General features: G+C 46.0%; 1 protein-coding gene across 1 annotated transcript; it reads right to left on the bottom strand.

Moving 5' to 3' along the window:
- Positions 1 to 1,079: 1,079 nt before the first annotated feature.
- On the bottom strand, positions 1,080 to 23,837 carry LOC135050422 (uncharacterized). Its single transcript, XM_063956921.1, has 3 exons — positions 23,747 to 23,837; positions 2,115 to 2,524; positions 1,080 to 2,035 (listed from the first exon to the last, which is right to left on the bottom strand). Exons 1-3 carry the CDS (start codon positions 23,835 to 23,837, stop codon positions 1,457 to 1,459), a joined length of 1,080 nt encoding a protein of 359 aa, XP_063812991.1. The 3' UTR covers positions 1,080 to 1,456.

Raw genomic sequence — 23,837 nt, 5'->3', positions numbered from 1 at the left:
GGTTTTAAATGAATGATATTATGTAGGGAATATTAATGGCATAACAATTTGTGTTGACCACACAAATATTTCAACACAAATGCATATGGGTGGTGCTGCTTGTTCATTTAAATATACATATACAAATATGACAAGGAAAAAAAGAAATCAACTTTTGTTAGCAGCACTCTTTCCCTTCCACGAGAAAATTAATTCTTCTTTACTAGAAATAACATGTTCATAATTTTATTAATGATCTTGTAAAAATAAAGAAATTCCAATACCCATATGTGATGTAGATATCTTTATTGTCATCACATATGATGTATTATATGTCCCCTTATCTTTGAGGGGTCATGTAGAGTGATATATAAAATTATTAGAGACAGAAAAACGTGTGAAAAAGAAAATAATATATATACGTGAATAAAGATACTTTAAAAGAAATTATTAAAAACTGTTCGCTGTCTTTATTCTGTGAGTTAAGGTGTGTACACACGGTGAGATCCTTGCTATGTCCTATTTTTTCTTGAGATTTCCCTTGAACTCCCCGGAGGCCAGATAGGACAGATTTTGACTAACTTTTCTTGAGATCTGTGTTTGTGTGCTTAAGATTTTGGCTTATGTGAGATTTTGGCTTATGTGAGTTTTCGGCTTATGTGAGATTTTGACTATCTCATTATAATAGTGGGATGGCATTACAGGGTTGGGGGGAGTGTCTTTTTCGACTGTCAGCCATTTTTAAAACAGTGCATTTCTGCTCTGTGGCTGATTTTTGTTGACATTTTTTTCCAGTGAACCTATGGATTCTACATGGACAAGAGGACCGAGGGGCTGCGTGGGACACTAGGTAAGTATGTGTTAGTGTGTGTGTCAATAAACTTTTACCTTCACGGTGTGTGTGTTTTGTCTTTCTTGGGGTATTTCTTTTGTTGTGGAACTATAGGTACCAGCAGGCCTTTTAATTCTCTACATGCTGGTACTTGTGGTTCTCCAAGTACCAGCATGTGGGGAGGCTTGCTGGGACATGTAGTTTTTACTACCTGCCGATAACACAATATAAACCCCTTTACCTTTTTAAAAAAAAATACACCACACAGTTTGTTTTTTCGTAAAATTTATAAAAATATTAAATGCCAACGCCAACTCTGGCCAGGATTCATAAGCTGTACCATGAGAACGAGTGCCTTTGGACAGGGACTATGCCAACAGAACAGGAAACGGGCATATCCGAGTACAGTAGAGGTAAACAGTGCAATTTTGCCTTGGGTGAAGAACATCATCAAATTTCCAAACAGTCTGGAAGGAACACAAGAAGTGCAGTCTTTACAACGATCCGTAGTCCGGGACAGTGAGGACACAAAACCGACGCTGCAGTACTAATGACCTCAATACAGTTCACTTTGAGCAAGAGCGTAGGATAAGGTCACCAGCAGATTTTTCGAACAAAACTAAAAAACCGGGTCCAAAAAACTAATTATAAATGAAAAAAGCGTGGGTCGCCCAGCACAGAGGACTGTGTACTCTGCATGTCAGAGTACATGCCACTGGACGAGGTGCTAGATTGGAGGGAGGGGCTGGGCTGTGTGGCTCCCGACGGAAAAAAATACGGTTGCTGAGGGGGGTTTACCGGCGCATGCTCCATGGGGGGGTTGTTTGGGAAGGGGGGACGGGACAAATTTGGGTGATACCAAGGGTCAGTTGGCACTATCTCACACGCCGACACCAGTGTTTGGCGCCTGCCACGTGAGACAATCTCATTGACTAACCGTTGGACGATGAATTTTTGATCATCCGTCATCAGGCGCATTTCCGATGCAATAAAATTGCCAAATTGTTGTTCGGCATCCGGGGGCCTATGCAAAACCTCCTCAGCGCGTTGAAAAAACTGCTGGGAGCCAGAGGGGGTGCTATAGGCTGCAGAAGTGGTCCTCCTTGCCGTGCGCCTCGGTCTTCCTGGGCGCGCCTGTGGGGGTGCCACCGGCTCCGCTACCGGCTCCTCCACTTCTGCCCCTTGGCCTGTGGTAGGCTCCACCTCCAGCTCCGGGGTAGCATCCTGCAATATAAGAAAAACAAAAATTAGGTCTATGTCAAAATTGGTGGGTGGCATATGAAACAAATGTGTGTGTACTTACCAGATCCAGACTCTCCTGGGCCTCCTCTTCGACAAGAACTGGAGACTCTGGATCTAGAGCGTCCCGTGACCTTACCCGCGCCTCTTGCTCTATAATGAACTGAATTTGGTCATAGTACCACAGCGTCGGTTTATAGACCTCATCAGTCCCGGCTCCGGATCGCTGTGAATCTTGCACCTTCTTGCGTTCCTTCACGAACACTGTTCGGAAATTTGAAATTTTTTTCTTCACCCAATCGACATCAACATCAGAGTTTTTGCCTCTACTGTACTCAATAAGCTGCTGATATGCCCGATTCCGCTTGATTCTGTTGGCATAGTCCGGGCTCCTGACACGCCACAGGCACTCGTTCTGACGGTACAGATCAATTAATCCTGACCAGAATTGGCGGTACTCCGCAGATGACATTGCTGGTTGAAAATAAAATAACACAATTAGCCGACAAAATACAACCGTCACATACAAAAAGCCTAAAAATACTATTTATATATCTATCTATCTATCTCTATATATCTATCTCTATATATCTATATCTATCTCTCTCGCTCTCTCTCTATATATATATATATATATATATATATGTATCTATCTACCCCAAAAATGCATCCCTTAATGTGTCGCCAGCATCCCCCCGGCAAGGGTTCGTGTCCTCATTATTTGAATGTGCTGGCCTCATTTTAATGGGCGTGCCTCATCTGAAAAAACTACCTCAAACCCCAGTATTTGACCGTGTACCAACAGATCACGCCCACCATAGGGAAATAAAAATTCAACCATCTTAAGCCCCACACAGTAATGCCCCCTGCACCATATTAAGCCACACTCCGCAATGCCCTTGATACATGAAATCCCCACATTACGGCAGGCAAGAGTCCGCATTTTACACATTATGGCAGGCAAGAGTCCACATTTTATACATTACTGCAGGCAAGTGTCCCCCTTTTTACACATTATGGCAGGCACGTGTCCCCATTTTATACATCAGGGCAGAATGCCCATTTTATACATTACTGCAGGCAATTGTCCCCATTTTATACATCACGGCAGGCAAGAGTCCACTTTTTACCAGTGGCGTGCGGTGAGGTCAGTGGCTGGTGAGGCACTACAGCCATAATGTTCGACGAATCCTGCAGATGACCCCTACCGCCGCCGAGCCAATGCCCACTACTGCCTATGAGCCAATGCCTGCTGCCACCACCAATGGCTTACGAAGTCGCCCACCATCAACTGACCCAGCCCTCCGCCACTAATTTGCATCTCCAGGCCTGCCTGCTCATCATACTTGTAATATATTGTACATTTTTATAGAAACAATAACAATTACTGTATGGGAAGGGAGTGGGAGGAGGACATGAATGCAATTTTGTTGTCCAGGGATTCCATTAACTTAATGGAGAAGGGTCTGAATGTGTTAAAAAAGTTAAAAAAAAAATGCGTGGGGTCCCCCCTCCTAAGTATAACCAGCCTCGGGCTCTTTGAGCCAGTCCTGGTTGTTAAAATACTGGGGAAAAAATGGACAGAGGTTCCCCGTATTTCGACAACCAGCACCGGGCTCTTAGTCCGGGCCTGGTTCCAAAAATACGGGGGACAAAAGATGTAGGGGTCCCCCGTATTTTTAAAACCAGCACCGGGCTCCACTAGCCAGGGACATAATGCCACAGCCGGGGGACACATTTATGGAGGTCCCTGCGGCCGTGGCATTACCCCCCCAACTAGTCACCCCTGGCCGGGGTTCCCTGGAGGAGTGGGGACCCCTTAAATCAAGGGGTCACCCCCCCTCCAGGCACCCAAGGACCAGGGGTGAAGCCCGAGGCTGTCCCCCCCATCCGTGGGCGGTGGATGGGAGGCTGATAGTCATGTGTTTAAAGAAGAGAATATTGTCTTTTGTTGTGGAACTACAAGGCCCAGCAAGCCTCCCCCGCTCGCTGGTACTTGGAGAACCTCAAGTACCAGTATGCAGGGAAATAACGGGTTCGCTGGTACCTGTAGGTCTACAACAAAAAAAATACCCAAATAAAAACACAACTCGCACACCGTGACAGTAAAAATTTATTAAAACACACTTACACAGTCACACATACTTACCTACATCCCACGCCGGTCACGTCCACTTGTCCAGTAGAATCCAATAGGGTACCTGTAAAAATGAGAGACAGATTACTTACCTACATCCCACGCCGGTCACGTCCTCTTGTCCAGTAGAATCCAATAGGGTAGGGGTACCTGTAAAAAAATCCAAAAAAAAACTTAACACATCACACATCCACAGGAGAGAGAGAGAGAGAGAGAGAGAGAGAGAGAGAGAGAGAGAGAGAGAGAGAGAGAGAGACTAACCTGCTGCTGCTGGGGAGAGCCGCATACACTGCAGGGCCATGCCGCTGCTCCTGTCAGTGGGAGGACGGAGCCGGCGGAGGAGGGGGGAGAGCCGCATGTGGGAGAGCCCCCACAGTGCCAGATACATTGCCCCACGGTGCCAGATACGGTGCCCCCCCAGTGCCAGATACGGTGCCCCCCTAGTGCCAGAAAAATTGCCCCACAGTGCCAGATATGCCCCTCAGTGCCAGTTTTGCCCCACAGTGCCAGATATGACCCCCAGTGCCAGGTTACATTGCCCCACAGTGCCAGATATGCCCCCCCAGTGCCAGTTTTGCCCCACAGTGCCAGATATGACCCCCAGTGCCAGGTTACATTGCCCCACGGTGCCAGATATGCCCCTCAGTGCCAGTTTTCCCCACAGTGCCAGATATGACCCCCAGTGCCAGGTTACATTGCCCCACGGTGCCAGATATGCCCCTCAGTGCCAGTTTTGCCCCACAGTGCCAGATATGACCCCCAGTGCCAGGTTACATTGCCCCACAGTGCCAGATATGCCCCCCCCAGTGCCAGTTTTGCCCCACAGTGCCAGATATGACCCCCAGTGCCAGGTTACATTGCCCCACTGTGCCAGATATGCCCCTCAGTGCCAGTTTTGACCCACAGTGCCAGATATGACCCCCAGTGCCAGGTTACATTGCCCCACGGTGCCAGATATGCCCCTCAGTGCCAGTTTTCCCCACAGTGCCAGATATGACCCCCAGTGCCAGGTTACATTGCCCCACGGTGCCAGATATGCCCCTCAGTGCCAGTTTTGCCCCACAGTGCCAGATATGACCCCCAGTGCCAGGTTACATTGCCCCACGGTGCCAGATATGCCCCTCAGTGCCAGGTTACATTGCCCCACAGTGCCAGTGCCCCACAGTCCCCAGTGCTGCCCCCCAACCCCGCTGGATATACTTACGTGTCCTTGGATTTTCTCCTCCACGTGCTGCCGCTGCTGCTGCTTCTTCTTTCTTCCTTCCTCCGCGCTGTGAAGAGAATAGACCGGCGGGGAGTGGCCGCATGACGCTGATCGGCATCGCAAGCTCATATCGCAAGGTACTAGAAACACTTGCGATATGAACTAGATAGGACACCGATCTAGCAAGGATTGACTTGCCAGCTCGGTCTATCTTTTCTTGCGATGCCGACCGCGCGGGGACGCGCATCGGGATCGGATACAGATCGCAAGGTGACTGTCACCTTGCGATCTGCACTATATTTTCTTCCGATTCTGACTATATAGTCAGAATCGGAAGAAAATATCTTACCGTGTGTACACACCTTTAGTCTGTTACCTGTGATTTTAATTAATATTCTTTAAATAACCACTGGCTGCTTTTGACAGTGATGTTGGAGGAAGGTTACAAATGTAACAATGTTTGCATGGTCCTTGGTTCAGTGTTCAAAATGCAACATTTGTTGCTAATGAATGATATACTGACAGTGTTTGAAACAAAACTGTACTGTGGACTGTGTTACCGGAGGATGCTGGGGATGCTTCAAGAACCATGGGGTATAGACGGGATCCGCAGGAGACATGGGCAAACTATAAGACTTTGAATGGGTGTGAACTGGCTCCTCCCTCTATGCCCCTCCTCCAGACTCCAGTCAGATTCTGTGCCCAGTGAGACTGGATGCACACTGAGGAGCTCTCCAGAGTTTCTCAGAAAAAAGACTTAGTTAGGTTTGTTATTTTCAGGGAGACCTGCTGGCAACAGGCTCCCTGCATCGTGGGACAGAGGGGAGAGAAGCAGACCTACTTCTCTGAGTTCAAGGGCTCTGCTTCTTAGACTACTGGACACCATTAGCTCCAGAGGGTTCGATCACTTGGTGCGCCTAGTTGCTTGTTCCCGGAGCCGCGCCGTCACCCCCCTCACAGAGTCAGAGGACAGAAGCCGGGTGAGTATAGGAAGATCAGAAGACTTCAGTGACGGCAGAAGACGGCGTTTGAGGTACCACGCAGCGGTCGCGCTGCACGCCATGCTCCCACACATAACATGGCACTGCAGGGCACTGGCAAAAGAAAAAACAGTGCCTAGGTACTAGTTAAGGGACCCACACCAGTATAAATATAAAATTAAAGCAATACTGAAGCGCGCCATGTAGGGGGCGTGGCTTAGCCCTCAAAGCTCTGACCAGCTCCATTTTCTCATCACAGAAGCTGCAGAGACGCTGACCCTGACCTCCACACTGCTGTGCAAGTAACAGGGTGCAAAACGGGGGGGGGGGGGGGGGGGGGCACAAGTGATTTGGTGCTAATTGTTTATATATATAAAGCGCTAACAGGTCTGGGCAGTATTTTACTCGTTTCAGTACCGGATAGGTGCTGGGTTGTGAGCTGGCAGAACTCCCTCTGTGTCTCTCTTACAGGCTTTGTTGTGGGTCTGTCTCCTATAACCCCAGTGTGGTTGTGGATGTCGGTACCTGTGTGTCGACATGTCTGAGGCTGAGTGTTCTTCCCAGGAGGAGGCTGGAGTGGGGACAGAAAATACTGTGAAAGTGACAGTGCCGGATCCGCCGACGGATGATTGGGTAAATATGTTAAGTGTTTTAAATGCAAATGTGACTCAGTTGACTAAGAGATTTGATAGATCTGAGTCTAAGAACCAGACATGGAGGAAATCCATGGAGGATGCTTTGTCACAAGCTCAGACCCCTTTGGGGTCACAGAAATGTGCATTTACCCAGATAGCTGATACAGATACCGACACGGACTCTGATTCCAGTGTCGACTATAGTGATGCCAGATTAAATCCAAAACTAGCTAAGAGCATTCAGTACATGATTGTGGCAATAAAAGAAGTATTGCATATAACAGAGGACCCTGCTGTCCCTGATACTAGGGTCTGTATGTATAAAGGAAAGAAACCTGAGGTAACGTTTCCTCCCTCTCATGAACTAAACGTGCTTTTTGAAAAGGTTTGGGAAAATCCTGACAAGAAGATACAGGTTCCCAAATGAATTCCAGTGGGATATCCATTTCCATTTGGGGACAGGGAAAAGTGGGAGTCAACCCCCACGGTAGACAAAGCTTTATCGCATCTATCCAAAAAGGTGGCGCTTCCGTCTCCTGACATGGCGGCCCTAAAAGATCCAGCGGATCGTAAGCAGGAAAACACTCTAAAATTAATTTATGTCACTACAGGGTCACTACTCAGACCTGCCGTTGCTTCGGCATGGGTGAGTAGCGCTATTGAAAAATGGGCAGATAACTTGTCATCTGAGATAGATACCCTAGACAGGGATAGCGTGATTTTGACTCTGGGTCATATCAGGGACGCTGCAGCATAATTAAAAGAAGCTGTGAGGGATATTGGCCTTTTGGGATCAAGGGCCAATGCCATGGCAGTCTCAGCAAGGAGAGCATTGTGGATTAATCAATGGAATGCTGACGCTGACTCTAAGAAGGCGATGAAGTCGTTACCGTTTAACGGTAGTGTCCTGTTTGGTGACGGCCTCACTGACCTGGTGTCTACGGCTACTGCATGTAAGTCGTCATTTTTACCTTATGTTGCTGCACAGCAGAAGAAAACGCCTCACTATCAGATGCAGTCCTTTTGGCCCAATAAATTCAAAAAAGGACGAGGGTCCTCCTTCCTTGCTGTGAGAGGAAGAGGAAGGGGTAAGAGGTCACAGGCTGTGGCAAGTTCCCAAGAGCAGAAGTCCTCTCCGGCTTCTGCCAAATCCACTGCATGACGCTGGGGCTCCTCTGCGGGAGTCCGCACCGGTGGGGGCACGTCTCAGACTTTTCAGTCAGGTCTGGGTGCACTCGGACCTGGATCCTTGGATAATAGAAATAGTAACCCAAGGATACAGATTAGAGTTTCAAGACGTGCCCCCTCACTGATTTTTCAAATCGGCCTTGCCAGCTTCTCTTATAGAAAGGGAGGTAGTATGCACTGCGATACTAAAGTTGTGTCAAAATCAAGTAATTGTCAGGGTACCCCCGTCACAACAGGGGGAAGGCTTTTATTCGAGCCTGTTCGTGGTCCCGAAGCCGGATGGATCAGTCAGACCGATTCTGAACCTAAAATCCCTCAATTTCTTTCTGAAAAAATTCAAATTCAAGATGGAAACTCTCCGAGCAGTGATCTCCAGTCTGGAGGAGGGGGATTTTATGGTGTCGGTCGACATAAAGAATGCCTACTTACATGTCCCCATATATCCTCCACATCAGGCTTACCTGAGATTTGCTGTTCAGGATTGTCATTACCAATTTCAGACATTGCCGTTTGGTCTGTCCACGGCTCCGAGGATTTTCACCAAAGTAATGGCGGAAATTATGGTTTTCCTGCGCAAGCAGGGAATCACAATTATCCTGTACTTGGACGATCTCCTCATAAAGGCGAGATCCAAGGAGCAATTGCTGAAAAATGTTGCCCTTTCATTGAAGATTCTGCAACAGCATGGTTGGCTCCTAAATTTGCCAAAATCACAGTTGGATCCGATGACACGGCTGTCGTTCCTGGGTATGATTCTGGATACAGCATTGCAGAGAGTTTTTCTTCCAGTGGAAAAGGCTCTGGAAATACAGAACATGGTAAAACAGATTCTGAAACCAGCAAAGGTGTCAGTTCTTCACTGCACTCGATTGCTGGGGAAGATGGTGGCGGCCTACGAGGCCATTCCATATGGCAGGTTCCATGCCAGGGTGTTTCAGTGGGACCTGTTGGACAAGTGGTCTGGGTGTCACCTGGACATGCACAGGAAAATAATTCTATCTCCCAGGACCAGAATCTCTCCTGTGGTGGCTGCACAGTTCTCACCTTCTGGAGGGACGCAGGTTCGGGATTCAGGATTGGATCCTGGTGACCACAAATGCAAGCTTCCGAGGCTGGGGAGCAGTCACACAGGGAAGAAATTTTCAGGGAAAGTGGTCAAGCCGGGAAGCTTGTCTACACATAAACATTCTGGAATTAAGGGCCATTTACAATGGCATTCTGCAAGCAGAACATCTCCTTCAGGGTCTGCCTGTCTTGATTCAGTCAGACAACGTGACAGCGGTGGCGTACATAAACTGCCAGGGCGGAACAAGGAGCAGATCGGTGATGGCCGAGGCCACGAAGATTCTTCACTGGGCGGAAAGACATGCCAGCGCTCTGTCAGCAGTCTTCATTCCAGGAGTGGACAACTGGGAAACAGACTTCCTCAGCAGACACGATCTCCATCCAGAAGAGTGGTGTCTTCATCGAGAGGTCTTTGCCAAAGTGACAAGTTGTTGGGGAGTTCCTCAAGTGGACATGATGGCGTCCTGCCTCAACAAGAAACTTCAGCGATAGCGGTGGACGCCCTAGTGACACCGTGGGTGTTTCCGTTGGAATATGTGTTCCCCCCACTTCCTCTCATTCCAAAGGTGATAAAGATTATAAGAAGAACAAGGGTTCAGGTGATACTCATTGTTCCGGATTGGCCAAGAAGGGCCTGGTATCCAGATCTTCAGGAGTTGCTCATAGAAGATCCATGGCCTCTTCCTCTTCGAGAGGACCTGTTGCAACAGGGGCCGTGTGTGTATCAAGACTTACCGAGGCTGCGTTTGACGGCGTGGCGGTTGAACGCCAAATCCTAGCCCGAAAGGGTATTCCCAGTGAAGTCATTCCCACACTTCTTCAGGCTAGAAAAGAAGTAACGGCAAAGCATTACCACCGCATTTGGAGAAAATATGTGTCTTGGTGTGAATCCAAGAAGGCTCCTATGGAAGAATTTCACTTGGGGCGGTTGCTCCATTTTTTGCAAGCAGGGGTGGATGCGGGCCTAAAGTTAGGCTCCATTAAAGTACAGATTTCAGCCTTGTAGATCTTTTTTCAGAAAGAATTGGCCTCCCTTCCAGAAGTTCAGACCTTCGTGAAAGGTGTGCTACACATCCACCCTCCATTTGTGCCTCCTGTGGCACCGTGGGATCTTAATGTGGTGTTGCAATTCCTGCAATCGCATTGGTTTGAACCTTTGCGCAAGGCTGAGTTAAAATTCCTTCCTTGGAAAGTGGTCATGTTGTTGGCCTTGGCGTCCGCAAGGCGAGTGTCTGAGTTGGCGGCTTTGTCTCACAAAAGCCCCTATTTAATCTTCCATGCTGATAGAGCGGAGTTGAGAACTCGTCAGCAATTTCTGCCAAAAGTGGTTTCGTCATTTCACGTAAACCAACCTATTGTGGTGCCAGTGGCTACTGACGCCTTGGCGGAATCGAAGTCTCCCTCGATGTGGTCAGAGCTTTCAAAATCTATGTCACCGGAATGGCGCAGATTAGGAAAACAGAGGCTCTGTTTGTCCTGTGGGCTCCCAACAAGATTGGGGCTCCTGCTTCCAAGCAGACTATTGCACGCTGGATCTGTAATACGATTCAGCAGGCTCATTCTATGGCAGGATTGTCGTTACCGAAATCAGTGAAAGCCCATTCTACCAGAAAGGTGGGCTCATCCTGGGCGGCTGACCGAGGGGTCTCGGCATTACAGCTTTGCCGAGCAGCTACTTGGTCGGGATCAAACACCTTTGCGAAGTTTTACAAGTTTGATACCCTGGCTGAGGAGGACCTCTTGTTTGGTCAATCGGTGCTGCAGAGTCATCCGCACTCTCCCGCCCATTCTAGAGCTTTGGTATAAACCCCATGGTTCTTGAAGCATCCCCAGCATCCTCTAGGACGTATGAGAAAATAGGATTTTAATACCTACCGGTAAATCCTTTTCTCTTAGTCCGTAGAGGATGCTGGGCGTCCATCCCAGTGCGGGCTGTATCTGCAGTTTGGTTATAGTTACGCTCGTGTTGCGTTGAGTTCAGTCAATCTGTGACTGTTGTTGGTCATGCCGTTGCTTGCGTTGTTGTTGAATGCCATGTTGTACGATGTGTTTGAGTGTGAGCTGGTATGTAACTCACCAAGGTTTTAAAATAATTCAATAAATCCTTTTCCTCGAAATGTCCGTTTCCCTGGGCACAGTTCCTATAACTGGAGTCTGGAGGAGGGTCATAGAGGGAGTAGCCAGTTCACACCCATTCAAAGTCTTATAGTGTGCCCATGTCTCTTGCGGATCCCGTCTATACCCCATGGTTCTTGAAGCATCCCCAGCATCCTCTATGGACTAAGAGAAAAGGATTTACCAGTAGGTATTAAAATCCTATTTTCTTGCTCTCTATATATAGGATGATGCCTGCTAATTATGCACTAATAATTTCTTTTAAAGTATCTTTATTCACGTAAATATATTAATTTATTTTTCACACGTTTTTCTGCCTCTAATAATTTAATATTTCACTCTACATGACCCCTCAAAGATAACGGGACATATAATAAATCATATGTGATGACAATAAAGATATCTACATCACATATGGGTATTGGAACTTCTTCTTTATTTTTACAAGATCGTTAATAAAATTATGAACATGTTATTTCTAGTAAAGAAGAATTAATTTTCTTGTGGAAGGGAAAGAGTGCTGCTAACAAAAGTCGATTTCTTTTTTCCTTGTCATATTTGATTATGTGTATAAGGTAATTAATAATGTGCAGCATATGTGTAAGGGACATTATGTGTGTCATTATGTGTATAAGGGCATCAATAATGTGTGGCATATGTGTAAGGGACATTATGTGTGTCATGTATATAAGGGCATCAATAATGTGTGGCATATGTGTAAGGGAAATTATGTGTATAAGGGCATCAATAATGTGTGGCATATGTGTAAGGGACATTATGTGTATAAGGGCATTAATAAAAGTTGGCATAATGTGTAAAGTGCATTATGTTTATAAGGACATTAATAATGTGTGTCATGTGTAAGGGGCATTACTGTGTGGTGTTATGTGTATAAAAACATTACTAATGTGTGGCATTATGTGTATAAGGTGCTCTACTGTGTGGCATTATGTATAGAAAAGGCACTACTGTGTGGTCTAATGTGAATAAAGAGCAATATGGTGTGATGCAATGTGAATAAGGAGCAATTCAGTGTCTTGTATTGTGAATAAGGGGCTCTACTGTGTGGCGTAATGTATAAAAAGGGCACTACTGTGTGGTCTATGGTATGGTGTGATGTGAATAAGGAGCAATTCAGTGTGATGTAATGTGAATAAGGGCACTACTGTGAGGAGTAACGTATATAAGGTAAAGTGGTACTACTGTGTGATGTAACATGAATAAGGGACACTATTGCATGGTAAAATGTGAATAAAGTTGCAGTACTGTGTGGCGGAATTTGAATTGGGGGTACTGTTGTGTGGTCATGCCCCTTCCCAGCAAGAACATGCCCCTTTTTGGGCTGTGCGCTGAATGTGCGCACTGTTCCTATTTAAAATATAGGGGATAGGAACATCAAAATAAGGACTGCTATGGGTGGGGGTGATGGTGCTGGGAAAGGGGTGCAGGGTCAGAGGCGAATCTAGCAGTGGTGCTTGGGGGCACCAGCCGAAATCTTGCCTAGGCATCATGTTGGTTAGGGCCGGCTCTGAGTACACTGATTATACAGCATCCCCTTTATGGGCTTGGAGAGTACCCCTGAACACCGCAGCCCAGGACAAAGGTACCCCCTTAGCAACCACAGTCCTTGATGGACAAAAACAAAGCACCCCTGGAGAGACACCACAGTGAAACGTCCGTTCACTATAACCTCCACAGCTGGAGTATTGTATAGAATCCAAAACCCGCAAAAATCCGACAGCGGGAGGGTGACATTTTGTCTCAATTTGGGATCTGAGTAAGGTGGGAAAACCCGAGCCAGACTCAGATCCCACCTCGGATCTCAATGTTCAGGTGGGTCTGGTTCTGGGAGAACCGGACCCGCTTACTCTAATTTTGCCTTTTGAAATTTACTTTCAAAATTGCTTTTCAGCTCACAATAGGTTTGCCAGAAGTATACATCTGATAGTCATGATGCCCACAGAGATTTCAAAGTGTTTATTCTAGTCTTCTTCAATTTTGAACACGGTAGCTTTAATCGTATGGCACATTTCTATCATTTACATCCCTTCCCATAAAATTAGTTGGGCATCAGCAGGGGCGCTACAACCTTTTTGGTTGGGGGGGAGTGGGGCAAAATATAATTTCATTTTGGTGCACCTAAATTGCTGAATGTTGCCCCCTTCAGGGCAGCTGGACCTGACACACCATCTACCTGATGACAAAGATATCATTTCTGCCCAGATGTATTAAAAATGACATCCAGGGACAGGCACTCTGATAGGAGCCCATCCCTGCAATGTGTAAGATAAAATGATCGCATCAGGGATCACTTTACTATATGCTGCGGACCTACTGTGCATGCGTGGTCATGCTCCAGTAGCTGTTACCAAGGAGCGATCCAGACAATCCCTCTCCTGGTAAATACTTACATTTTAAGTGTATCCCGATTTTTCAGGTGATTTCCTACAAAATGTGTATAATAAATATGCCCTAAAAAACATACAGTAACCGTAACATGTAAGTGACTTTTTGTAGAAGACGAAAGACAGGATCCACTCATAGCTCACACACTGGCTGAGGCTGTGCATGGAAGGTACTGTAATGAGACTTTACCTGGTACATTTTCAGCTGTACCCGGTTGGAAATGGTTGGAGGTCAGGGGGTGCCACGAGGTAAGTGGGTGGGAGTACAAAGGAGAGCTGAGGGAGGAAGAGGGGAGGAACATGTGAAAGGTGAGAAGGGTGCTGGGATTTTCCCAAAGGGGGGTCAGCCCACAGTAACTACCCACACAATGTAGGGGAGGGTATTATCTCCGTCCTGACACTGCCCATATTAATGGCAGCCGCACTGCAACCCACAACCCAGTACTTTGACTGACACCTCTGGGGGGGGGGGGGGGGGGGGGGGCACTGTTCCATTGGCTATTGATATCAGAGATCTAAGCATTCCTTTGTGCTGGTTCCCAGGTCTGTAGTGGCACACGTGCATTTACATTACAGATTGACGCTTCTCTAGCAAGGATAATGAGCCCTCCACGCTAAAGCCACAGGCTGTCCGATTGATAACAAACACACTCATAGTGTCCCTTTTGCAGTACGTCACAAAGAGGATCACATGAAGCCTTGGACAGATCAGTTCACACATTTCATTCATTCCATGGTGCTCTTTTGAATAAAAAAAAAGATGAAATAGAGGATTATTGAGGAAATGGGGCTGTTAGTATTCACCAATGTGAGTGGTCAATATTGTTCATAAAAAGATTAATGTAGACTTTGTAATTGATAAATATTTTAATAGTAAATATGTAATATGGGACTACAGGGACAAAAATGTATTCCACATGACCTTAGACAGAGACTCTATTTGTCCTTCGCTCACACCCATACCCTATCATTCAATCAGTAATAGACACAACACGCTACATACTGTACACTAAGTATTGTGAAAATGGAAATGGAAAATCAAAATCTTTAACCCTATCATGCAGAAATTATAATATCCTAATGCAGTGGTTCCCAAACCTTTTTGAATCATGGCGCCCTAGAGTATCAGAATATTTTTCACGGCACCCCAAGGCCACAAGTTTCTTATTAAGAATTTAAGGAACAACTATTAAATGAAGTAAATGGTGTTCATCTGTCATCCTGAGGGTCAGTTGTGTGATGAGGGACAGGATTCACTTCTGTTTGTCCACATATATTATGATTGACAGACACCGGCACTGGTTTGCCTATTAAATTAACCATAAATAAGTTGAATTGGTCCTGGACCACTAATCCAAAGCACCCCTGCAAGTGTCCCGAGGCACCCCAGGGTGCCACAGCACACAGGTTGATAATCTTTTACCTAATGCAAGATTTTTTTAATGGTTTTATTGGTGTTTAGGGCTCATACAAACATGAAAAAGTTTTTTTTGTTTTTTTATTAAACTATAAAACTAAAGAAGTTATACACATGTCCACCTAGACAACATGTATCTGCAACCTAAAAATCAGCCTATTGTCATGGAGGGATGCAGTCAATTTACCTCCATTCAAAATCCCGACGGTCGAAATCCCCTCAGCAATTGACCAACGGTCAAAATCCCGACAAGGTCAAAATCCCGACATGGACAAAATGCCGACAAGGTCAAAATACTGACATGTAAAATGCCGACAGGTCAAAATGCCAACATGAGTTTTTAATGATTTTTTCATTGAAACCGATTTGTTCATACTTTACCATCCCAGTGGACCTGGAGAAATAATATAATAGTGTGCCGAGCCTGGAGGAGGAATATAATAGTGTGCCGAGCGCAGCGAGGCACCGTGCATGTTAGGGGACGCGGTACACTTATATGCTGTCCGTGTCGACCTATGTCGACATACACACACAAAAACCCAATGAAAAACGCAAGTCGGTATTTTGACCTGTCGGCATTTTACATGTCAGTATTTTGACCTTGTCGGTATTTTGTCCATGTTGGGATTTTGACCTTGTCGGGATTTTGACGTCAGGATTTTGATTGGAGGTATTTCATACCGATCCCGTTATGGAACAGTATTTTACCCATGAAAGCTTTTGGGGGTTTCTTTTTTTCAAAAAGATATGGTAAAATAATAAAAAAAATGTCTGGTATGATTCCAGTTGTTCTTTTTATGTGGCTAACTGTATTTTCTCTCCAGAAACAGAATATCCTCTAACTTGAAAACAATACATTTTTGATAATAATGTGGGTGTGGGTGTTTTTGTTTTCTAACTCGTTTCACATTATTTTAGTTTCACTGAAATGTATTAAAGCGCTTTTGGAGCAGTTTTCAAGAAAAACTGCTCCAACCCTTTAATTTGCTTTTTTTTTTAGTAACCAGATAGCATTTCCTATACTTATAATGGGAAATGCGATCTGGACGAATTTACTATAAAAAAAAAAAAAGAAAGCCAGGATCCCGGCCACTGTGATCAGCTCTGATCATGCTGATCACTGTGTAAAAAAATAAGAAAATAATCATACTTACCAGACCCAGGGACAGTGCTCCAGTAAGGGCTGCCAGCCATCAGATCCTCCAGTGCTGCTGGGTGACCCCCAGTGCAGGGCCCCAAGGTCCTTAGGGGTCCCAAGGTTCACAGGAACAACCCCTCCCCTTCCTGATTACCGGTAGCGGCTCCCGACAGCAGATCAGCAGTGCTGTGATTCGCAGGTGTTTGGTGTTTAGGGGGCGTGTCCTAATGCAGAGAAGGTAATGTCTCTCCAGCTTGCTCTCCCTCTCCCACTCTCTCTCCCTAACACTCTCTCCCCTCTCTCTCACTGACAGTCTATCTCACTGTCTCTATCCCTCTCTCTGCCTAACACTCTGTTTCCTCTCTCCCTGACACACACTTTCTCTCTCTCTATCCCTGACTCACTCTCTCCGTCCAAGACACTCTCTCTCCCTGACACTTTTTCGCTCTCTCTTCCTCCATGACACTGCCTCTCTCTCCCTGAGACTGTCTGTCTCTCCCTGACACACATTCTGTCTCTCTCTCCATTCCTGATACTATCTCTTTCTCTCTCTCTCTCTCTCTCTCTCTCTCTCTCTCTCTCTCTCTCTCCCTCCCTCCCTCCATGACTCTGCCTCTCACTCTAAGACTATCTGTCTTTCTCTCTCTCTCCAACACACTCTCTCCCCATCTCTCCCTGATGGTGTCTCTCACACTCTCCCTGACACTGTCTCTCTCTCACCGTCTTTCTCTCCATGACACTGTCTCTCCCTGACAGTCTCTCACTCTCTCTGCCTGACTGTCTCTCTCACTTACACTCTCTCCCTGACACTGTCTCAATCTCCCTGTTTCCCTCACTGACACTCTCTCTGTGACTCTCTCTCCCTGACACTCTCTCTCTCTCCCTGACACTGTCTCTCTCTATCTCCCCCTCTTTCTCTCTCTGACAGTCTCTCTCTCTTTCTCTGTCCCTGATACTGTGTATTTCTTTCTCTCTCTCCCTCCGTGACTCTGCCTCTCTGACACACTCTCTCCCCCTCTCTCCCTGACACTTGGTCTCTCTCCCTAACAGTATCTCTCTCACACTCTCCCTGACACTGTCTCTGACTCTCCCTGACATTGTCTCTCTCACACCCTCTCTCTCCCTGACAGTCTCTTCCTCTCTCTCCCTGACTGTCTCTCTCACTGACACTCTCTCCCTGACACTGTCTCTTTCTCTCCCTGACACTGTCTCTCTCTCCCTGACACAGTTTCTCTCTCTCCCTGTCTCTCTCACTGACAATCACTCTGTGACTCTATCTCTCTCTTTCCCTGACACTTTCTCTCTCTATCTCCCCTCTCTATCTCTCCCTCTTTCTTTCCCTGACACTCTCTCTCAGTCTCTCTTGCTCCCTTCTTTCTCCCTGACAAACTCTCTCTCTCTCTCGCTCACTCCTCCCCACACTCTTTCTTGCTTCTCTCCCTCTCTGACACACTCTCTCTCCCTGATGCCCTTTCTCTCTTTCTCTCTCTCTCTCTCTCTCTCCCTCTCCCCTGTCTCATCCCTTTCTCCCTGACACCCTCTCTCGCGCTCCTCTCTGTCTGACACCCTCTCTCTCCCCTATCTCATTCTCGTATTCCCTCTTTTTCCATGAAACTCTCTCTCACGCGCTCCGACACCTTCTTTTTCTCTCTATCTCTCTGACCCAACCCTCTCTCTAACTCTCATTCTCACTTCTCTCTCTCTCTCACCCTGACACCCTTTCTCTCTCGCTCCCAGGGGAAGGATGTGTGGGTGTGGGGGGTCGAGGGGGGACCCCAAAGATATCCGTGTACCGGGCCCCAAGATTTCTGTTGCCGGCCCTGGAAGCAGCAGCTCACATTACAGCAATGGGGTTCACAGCAGGAAGAGGATTCAAAGACCAGCAGCCTTCCCGGAGCATCGATCACTGGTCCCTGGGTGCTGGTGAGTATGAGCAGCAGGGGAAGTTGTGAAAGTTAAAGAAGCATCCTGGGCGCAAAGGCTCAAAGATGTCATTTGCTTAGAATCTTTTCATTTCCTATCATCTGTGTCCAGTACAGCTTAATCATTTTTATATGTGCCCTTCATATTTCCCTAATCTCCCTAAATCCTGCCAGAATCCGCATACTTCTCCATTGATGTGTGTGTGAAGGCGGTGGTGACGCATTTCACTTTGAAACACGCACCATTCAGATTTAACTGTAGGCAGCATGAAAAAGAAAATGAAGGGAAATTGCAATGCATTTGATTTATTTTATATTTAATATACTCCACAGTAATTCATCAATGCAGATGATTTTAACTTGTTGAATACCGATTTGTATTTGAAAAAGATGTTACTATGAAATGTAGATTTCTTGCCAATTTTTTTCCCCCTAGCAGTCATGTTAATTAGTAAGGGTTACTACTACTACTAATAATAATAATTGTATTTATATGGAGCTTTTCTCCCTTTAGTTCTCAGTCCCTTTACAGAAACGTGGTACATTGTACAAGGAGGTGGTGAAACAGAATATAGAAAATGACACAGTAATAGTTAAAAACAACAGAAACCTACAGAACACTGGGGGTCATTGCGAGTTGATCGCTCGCTGCCGATTTTCGCAGCGCAGTGTTCTGGTAAAAAAATGGCAAAACTGCACATGCCTATGTGCCACAATGCGCACGTGCGTCGTACGGGCACAAAGAGCATCACTGCTGTGCACTGGATCTAGCGAAGATTCCATTCGTACAGCCGATCGCAAGGAGATTGACAGGAAGAGGGCATTTATGGGTGTCAACTGACCGTTTTCTGGGCGTGTTTGGAAAAACGCAGGTGTGGCCGGGTGTTTGCTGGGTGGGTATCTGACGTCATTACCGTGTCATTCGACGCAGCAATCATCGTACAGAATAAGTAACTACGGGGCTGGTCTTGTTTTGCACAAAATGTGTTTGCATCCGCTCGGCTGCACAGGCGTTCGCACTCCTGCAAACCGAAAATACACTCCCCTGTGGGCGGCGACTATGCGTTTGCACGGTTGCTAAAAGTAGCTAACGAGCGATCAACTCGGAATGACCCCCACTATGCGTAGTGCAGGGTTGGTGCAGTCATTTTGGGTAATAACTTCATGGGTTATACAATATATTCCACCCAGGAAAGCTACCAGGTGAGGCAGCCATGGTGGGCGTACTGCATAGGATTACACTGGGTGGAATAGGTTACTCCTAGAAGAGATGACACAAAATGGATTTTTCAGTCAGCATCCTAATGCTCAGAGCGGGGTCCTACCATAACCATCAGGTCCATGTATTTTTATCCCATCCACGAGGTTACCAAGTGAGACAGGCATGTTGGGCACGAAGGTTACACTGTGGGAGATAAGCCATACAATGAACCCAAGGGAAAGATGGGAAAACTGACACGTGTGTAGCAGTATGATATACCCTGTATGAAGAGATCCATTTTTTTACAAGGCGCACTTTTCTCAAAATCTAACTTTTATTGTGTCATATTAAAATATTGTGAAACTTTTTTTCTTTCTTGGTGTATCTAACATTCAAAACTTTGGTTGTTAGAAGGCTTCACCCTGATTTATGAAGGACAAATAATTATAAACCAATACTTTTATATGGGGTTCAAAACGATTATTAACTACTAGAGCAGAAGTCACCCTCCACTCAGGGGCGCATCAAGATAAGAGGGGGCCTATGTGCCGTCTCCATCGGGGGCCCCTCCTCTCTAGCCGGCAGCTTATTGTTAGTATATGAGCACCTATCACAGAACACTAGCAGACTCTAGCACAGTGCTAGAGTCTACTACAAGTCTCAGGGGAAATAGTACGGCAGATATTTCCCTATGATTTCCCTATTGTGCATGCACAAAACATCAGGAAAATGGCAGCTGAACCATTTTCCTGGTGATTTTTCAGCACTACTGCTGCCACCAATGGGGACTCTGGAGAGGCAAGTATTAAAGAAATGGGTGCAGAGAGTGTAGTGTTGCAATGCACACACTGCACCCATTATAGATACACCAGTGCCTCCACTTCTTACTTACTAGTAAGACACATTGGGGCTGATGCAGTCAGATGGGTCTCTTTGTACAGACGCAAGTCTTACCATATGGCACATGCACAGAAAAGAGTTTATGCCTTTTGTGTATCTCCTTCCAATTTTGAGTCAGATACAGTAGATCTTGGCTGGATCTGTCTGTGCGTGAAATGGGCATTTTGGGGCAGTAAGTAGGTGACAATGCAATTGTTCTGTCTTTATTGCAGTGTCATGGTTGTGTAGGTTGGGTTCAGTGCTATTCTGTCATGCATACGGAGAAGGGAAGCCTGTTTCTTACAGAACTCTTACACCTAGCCTGGGGCTGGTGCAAGTGCCTATAATAATAATAATGGTGGATGCGGCTGTGGACAGAGAAACAGTGGACATAGCTCCCTGCAAACACAGTCACTTTACGTCAGACTGAGAATCAGCCTCAGTGTGCCTCACTGTTGCATTTGGATGAAACTGCAATGAATTGTGCATTAAACAACATATCTAGTCTTACTCAGGTGATTTTGTATTTTAAATTATACTTGAATTAATGGCTAGCTGAATACAAAAATACTATGGCTTGTTGCACATCAGACGTTCCTCCCAGCACTCCTCAACACTTGGGACACAACTTCACAAACTAGAGACACTGGGCATGATTCACGTTTGTAAGTAAAGCAAAACAGTAAGCAACCGGGCAAAACCATGTTGCACTGCAGGTGCGCCCACCGCAGCACATTGTGGCTACTTCTGCTCCCCCTCCTCCCTCTAGCATAGTACTCTGCTTGGGGAGGCCGAGTTTCGCAGAATAACACGGTTGCATTCCGTAAAACTCTACCCCCCCTCCCCCCCACGAGCGGAGTAGTATTAGGGAAGAGGAAGGAAGGGGCCAATATACTTACACTCCCTTGGCAATGAGCATTCCCCTTGGCAACGAGCATGGCTGCCAGATCATGAAACCTCTGGAAATGAGCCTGACACCCAGCACATGAAACCCCTGGCAACGAGCATGACACCCAGTGCATGAAACCCCTGGCAGCTAGCGTGACACCCAGCACATGAAACCCCTGGCAACAAGCAGGTAATTTAAAAGTAATTAGAAGTTTTACTGTAGGGCATAATGTATCACGTGCATTGGGGTGTGTGGCATAATATGGTGCAAGGGGCATAATATGGTGTAAGGGGCATTACTGTGTGGGGCTTTGCTCTGGATGCTGTGGCATGTGCGCATGCGCAAAAGAATAGCAAAGGGGGAGCGCTGCATCAACTAAGCTGAGACCTGAGTTCTTGCGGCGGTGAAGAGGCGATATATGTGTAAACAAGGAGACAGGTTACCGTGGGGAATATGTCAGCGGAGCGCCGAGAAAAGCAGTTAATGCAGTGGGAGAGGTTAGTACATCCCGCCCTGTATATGGTGGAATGTTTATTTTTTCCACTGGTGGCCGAGGTCTGTTGTCGAAAAGGTCAAAAACTGTGGTGTAAGGTCTTCCTTTCCTGTGAGGCCATGCCTATTTAGTGAGACCACGCCCATTTTAGTGAGGGCATGCTCCCTCGCTGGGAGCAAACGCAAAGTATCTTTTTTTATGTCCGAGGGGGGGTGGTAGGCGCAATTCTTTAATGCTCGCACTTGGAGCCAAGTTGTCTAGAAACAGCCCAGGGTCAATGCCTTCGATCAGCAGCTTTCACACCATCACACTATCTCCGGAAGATGAGCTGCATACAGAGGAGAGCTGGCTCTGCATATGTATGTAACCATTGTGGGGTGTACTGAAAAGGTTGAGAGAATTAATACACTTTAACAAAATATGCAACACTGGCAAAAGCTTACCGTGATAACATTATAAATATTAATGAATTCATTTGTACAGGAGCAGATAATTTTGTTAGGCATTCAGTCTAGACAAAATTGGAAAAGTTTTAATCTTATATGAATACATTATGACTGGGAGGATGGAAGTAAAGATAATTATTTTCCTTGCAATCACAGAAAGTATTGGTTTTCCACCAGGACTGAAATTAAACCTTAACTAAATAGAACTGAAAATCACCCACTACAGTAATTAAAATGTTTCCTAAGTTACCAAGGTGATGCTCTCCTTAATATTCATTTTAGCAATATTCAATCTGTTACTTTTGTCTGCTGGTCCATCAGATTATGGAAAGTGGAGATAGGAGACAGCAGCTCAGAGTATTGTGCTGATTGTGTATGAGGCAGTGACCTAGAGATGGCCATCGACCATCGATTATTTGAAATTATTGATGGTCTATGACCGATGTCAAATACTTTTACCATTGATGGGGGAGAACCAGATGGTTTCCTGCCATCGATGGTTCCGTGCTACTGACACCCACGAAGCCACGCCCCAGTCTCTGATTGGCCCTCATTTCATGACACTGAATATTTCAGAGACAGAGTTAATTATATTTCCACCGGCCAATAGTAGGTACCAACCTGATATCTCTATCACTGTTAAAAACTCGACTATCTACCCTACCCCACAAGCTCGCTGCCTAGGTGTCATCCTTGACTCTGATCTGTCCTTTGTTCCCCACATTCAATCTGTCTCAAGATCATGTTACATGCATCTAAAAAACATATCCAAAATACGACCATACCTTACACAAGACACTGCTAAAACTCTAATCCACGCTCTCATTATCTCCCGCATTGATTATTACAATAGTCTCCTAACTGGTCTTCCCAAAACGAGACTCTCACCACTACAATCCATTTTGAATGCAGCGGCGAGGCTTATCTTCCTCGCTAGACGTTCATCGTCTGCAGATCCACTCTGTCAGTCCCTCCATTGGTTACCTGTACTCTACCGCATTCAATATAAAATACTCTTACTCACACACAAGGCCATTTACCAAACTACACCAACGTACATCACTTCGCTTATCTCAAAATATCTCCCAACCCGACCTCTTCGCTCTCCACAAGACCTGCGTCTCTCATCCACACTCATTACTCGCTCCCACTCACGATTGCAGGACTTTCATCGGGCTGCACCCACTATGTGGAATGCCCTACCACGCATAATAAGACTCTCCTCTAGTCTCCAAACCTTCAAGCGTTCCCTGAAAACTCACCTCTTCAGGCAAGCATATCAAATTCCAGAACCGCCCACATAACTTTCATAAACCTTCCTATCAAATTGCATCCACTCTGTACAGCCCACACATATCCTCACATGTCTTCTCATTCTATGCAATAGATAGGCATATGTACACAGGGAAAGGTGCTATTTCCCTATAGATTGTAAGCTTGCGAGCAGGGCCTTCCTACCTCTATGACTGTTTGTTATCACCTATTTTGTTATTGTTATTTCAAATTGTAAAGCGCAACGGAATTTGCTGCGCTATATAAGAAACTGTTAATAAATAAATAATAAATAATGACACAGCAATACAGGGATGACCATCAGTGGGTAAAACCATTGATGAATCCCTTTCAGATGGTTTTACACCATTGAGGTTATCCATCAATCCACCAATGGCCAT

Source organism: Pseudophryne corroboree, chromosome 1 (assembly GCF_028390025.1).
Source record: "Pseudophryne corroboree isolate aPseCor3 chromosome 1, aPseCor3.hap2, whole genome shotgun sequence".
NCBI lineage: Eukaryota > Metazoa > Chordata > Amphibia > Anura > Myobatrachidae > Pseudophryne > Pseudophryne corroboree.
This window is presented reverse-complemented; position numbering and strand designations above follow the sequence as displayed.

What these genes read in the sequence shown, in the direction of transcription:
- LOC135050422 (XM_063956921.1), bottom strand. Translation starts at nt 23,837, where the DNA reads ATGGCCATTGGTGGATTGATGGATAACCTCAATGGTGTAAAACCATCT. An exon ending in ACCCACTGATGGTCATCCCT is followed by an intron (nt 2,525 to 23,746) that starts GTATTGCTGTGT and finishes ATTTTCAACCAG; the next exon opens with CAATGTCATCTGCGGAGTAC. An exon ending in CCCAGGAGAGTCTGGATCTG is followed by an intron (nt 2,036 to 2,114) that starts GTAAGTACACAC and finishes CTTATATTGCAG; the next exon opens with GATGCTACCCCGGAGCTGGA.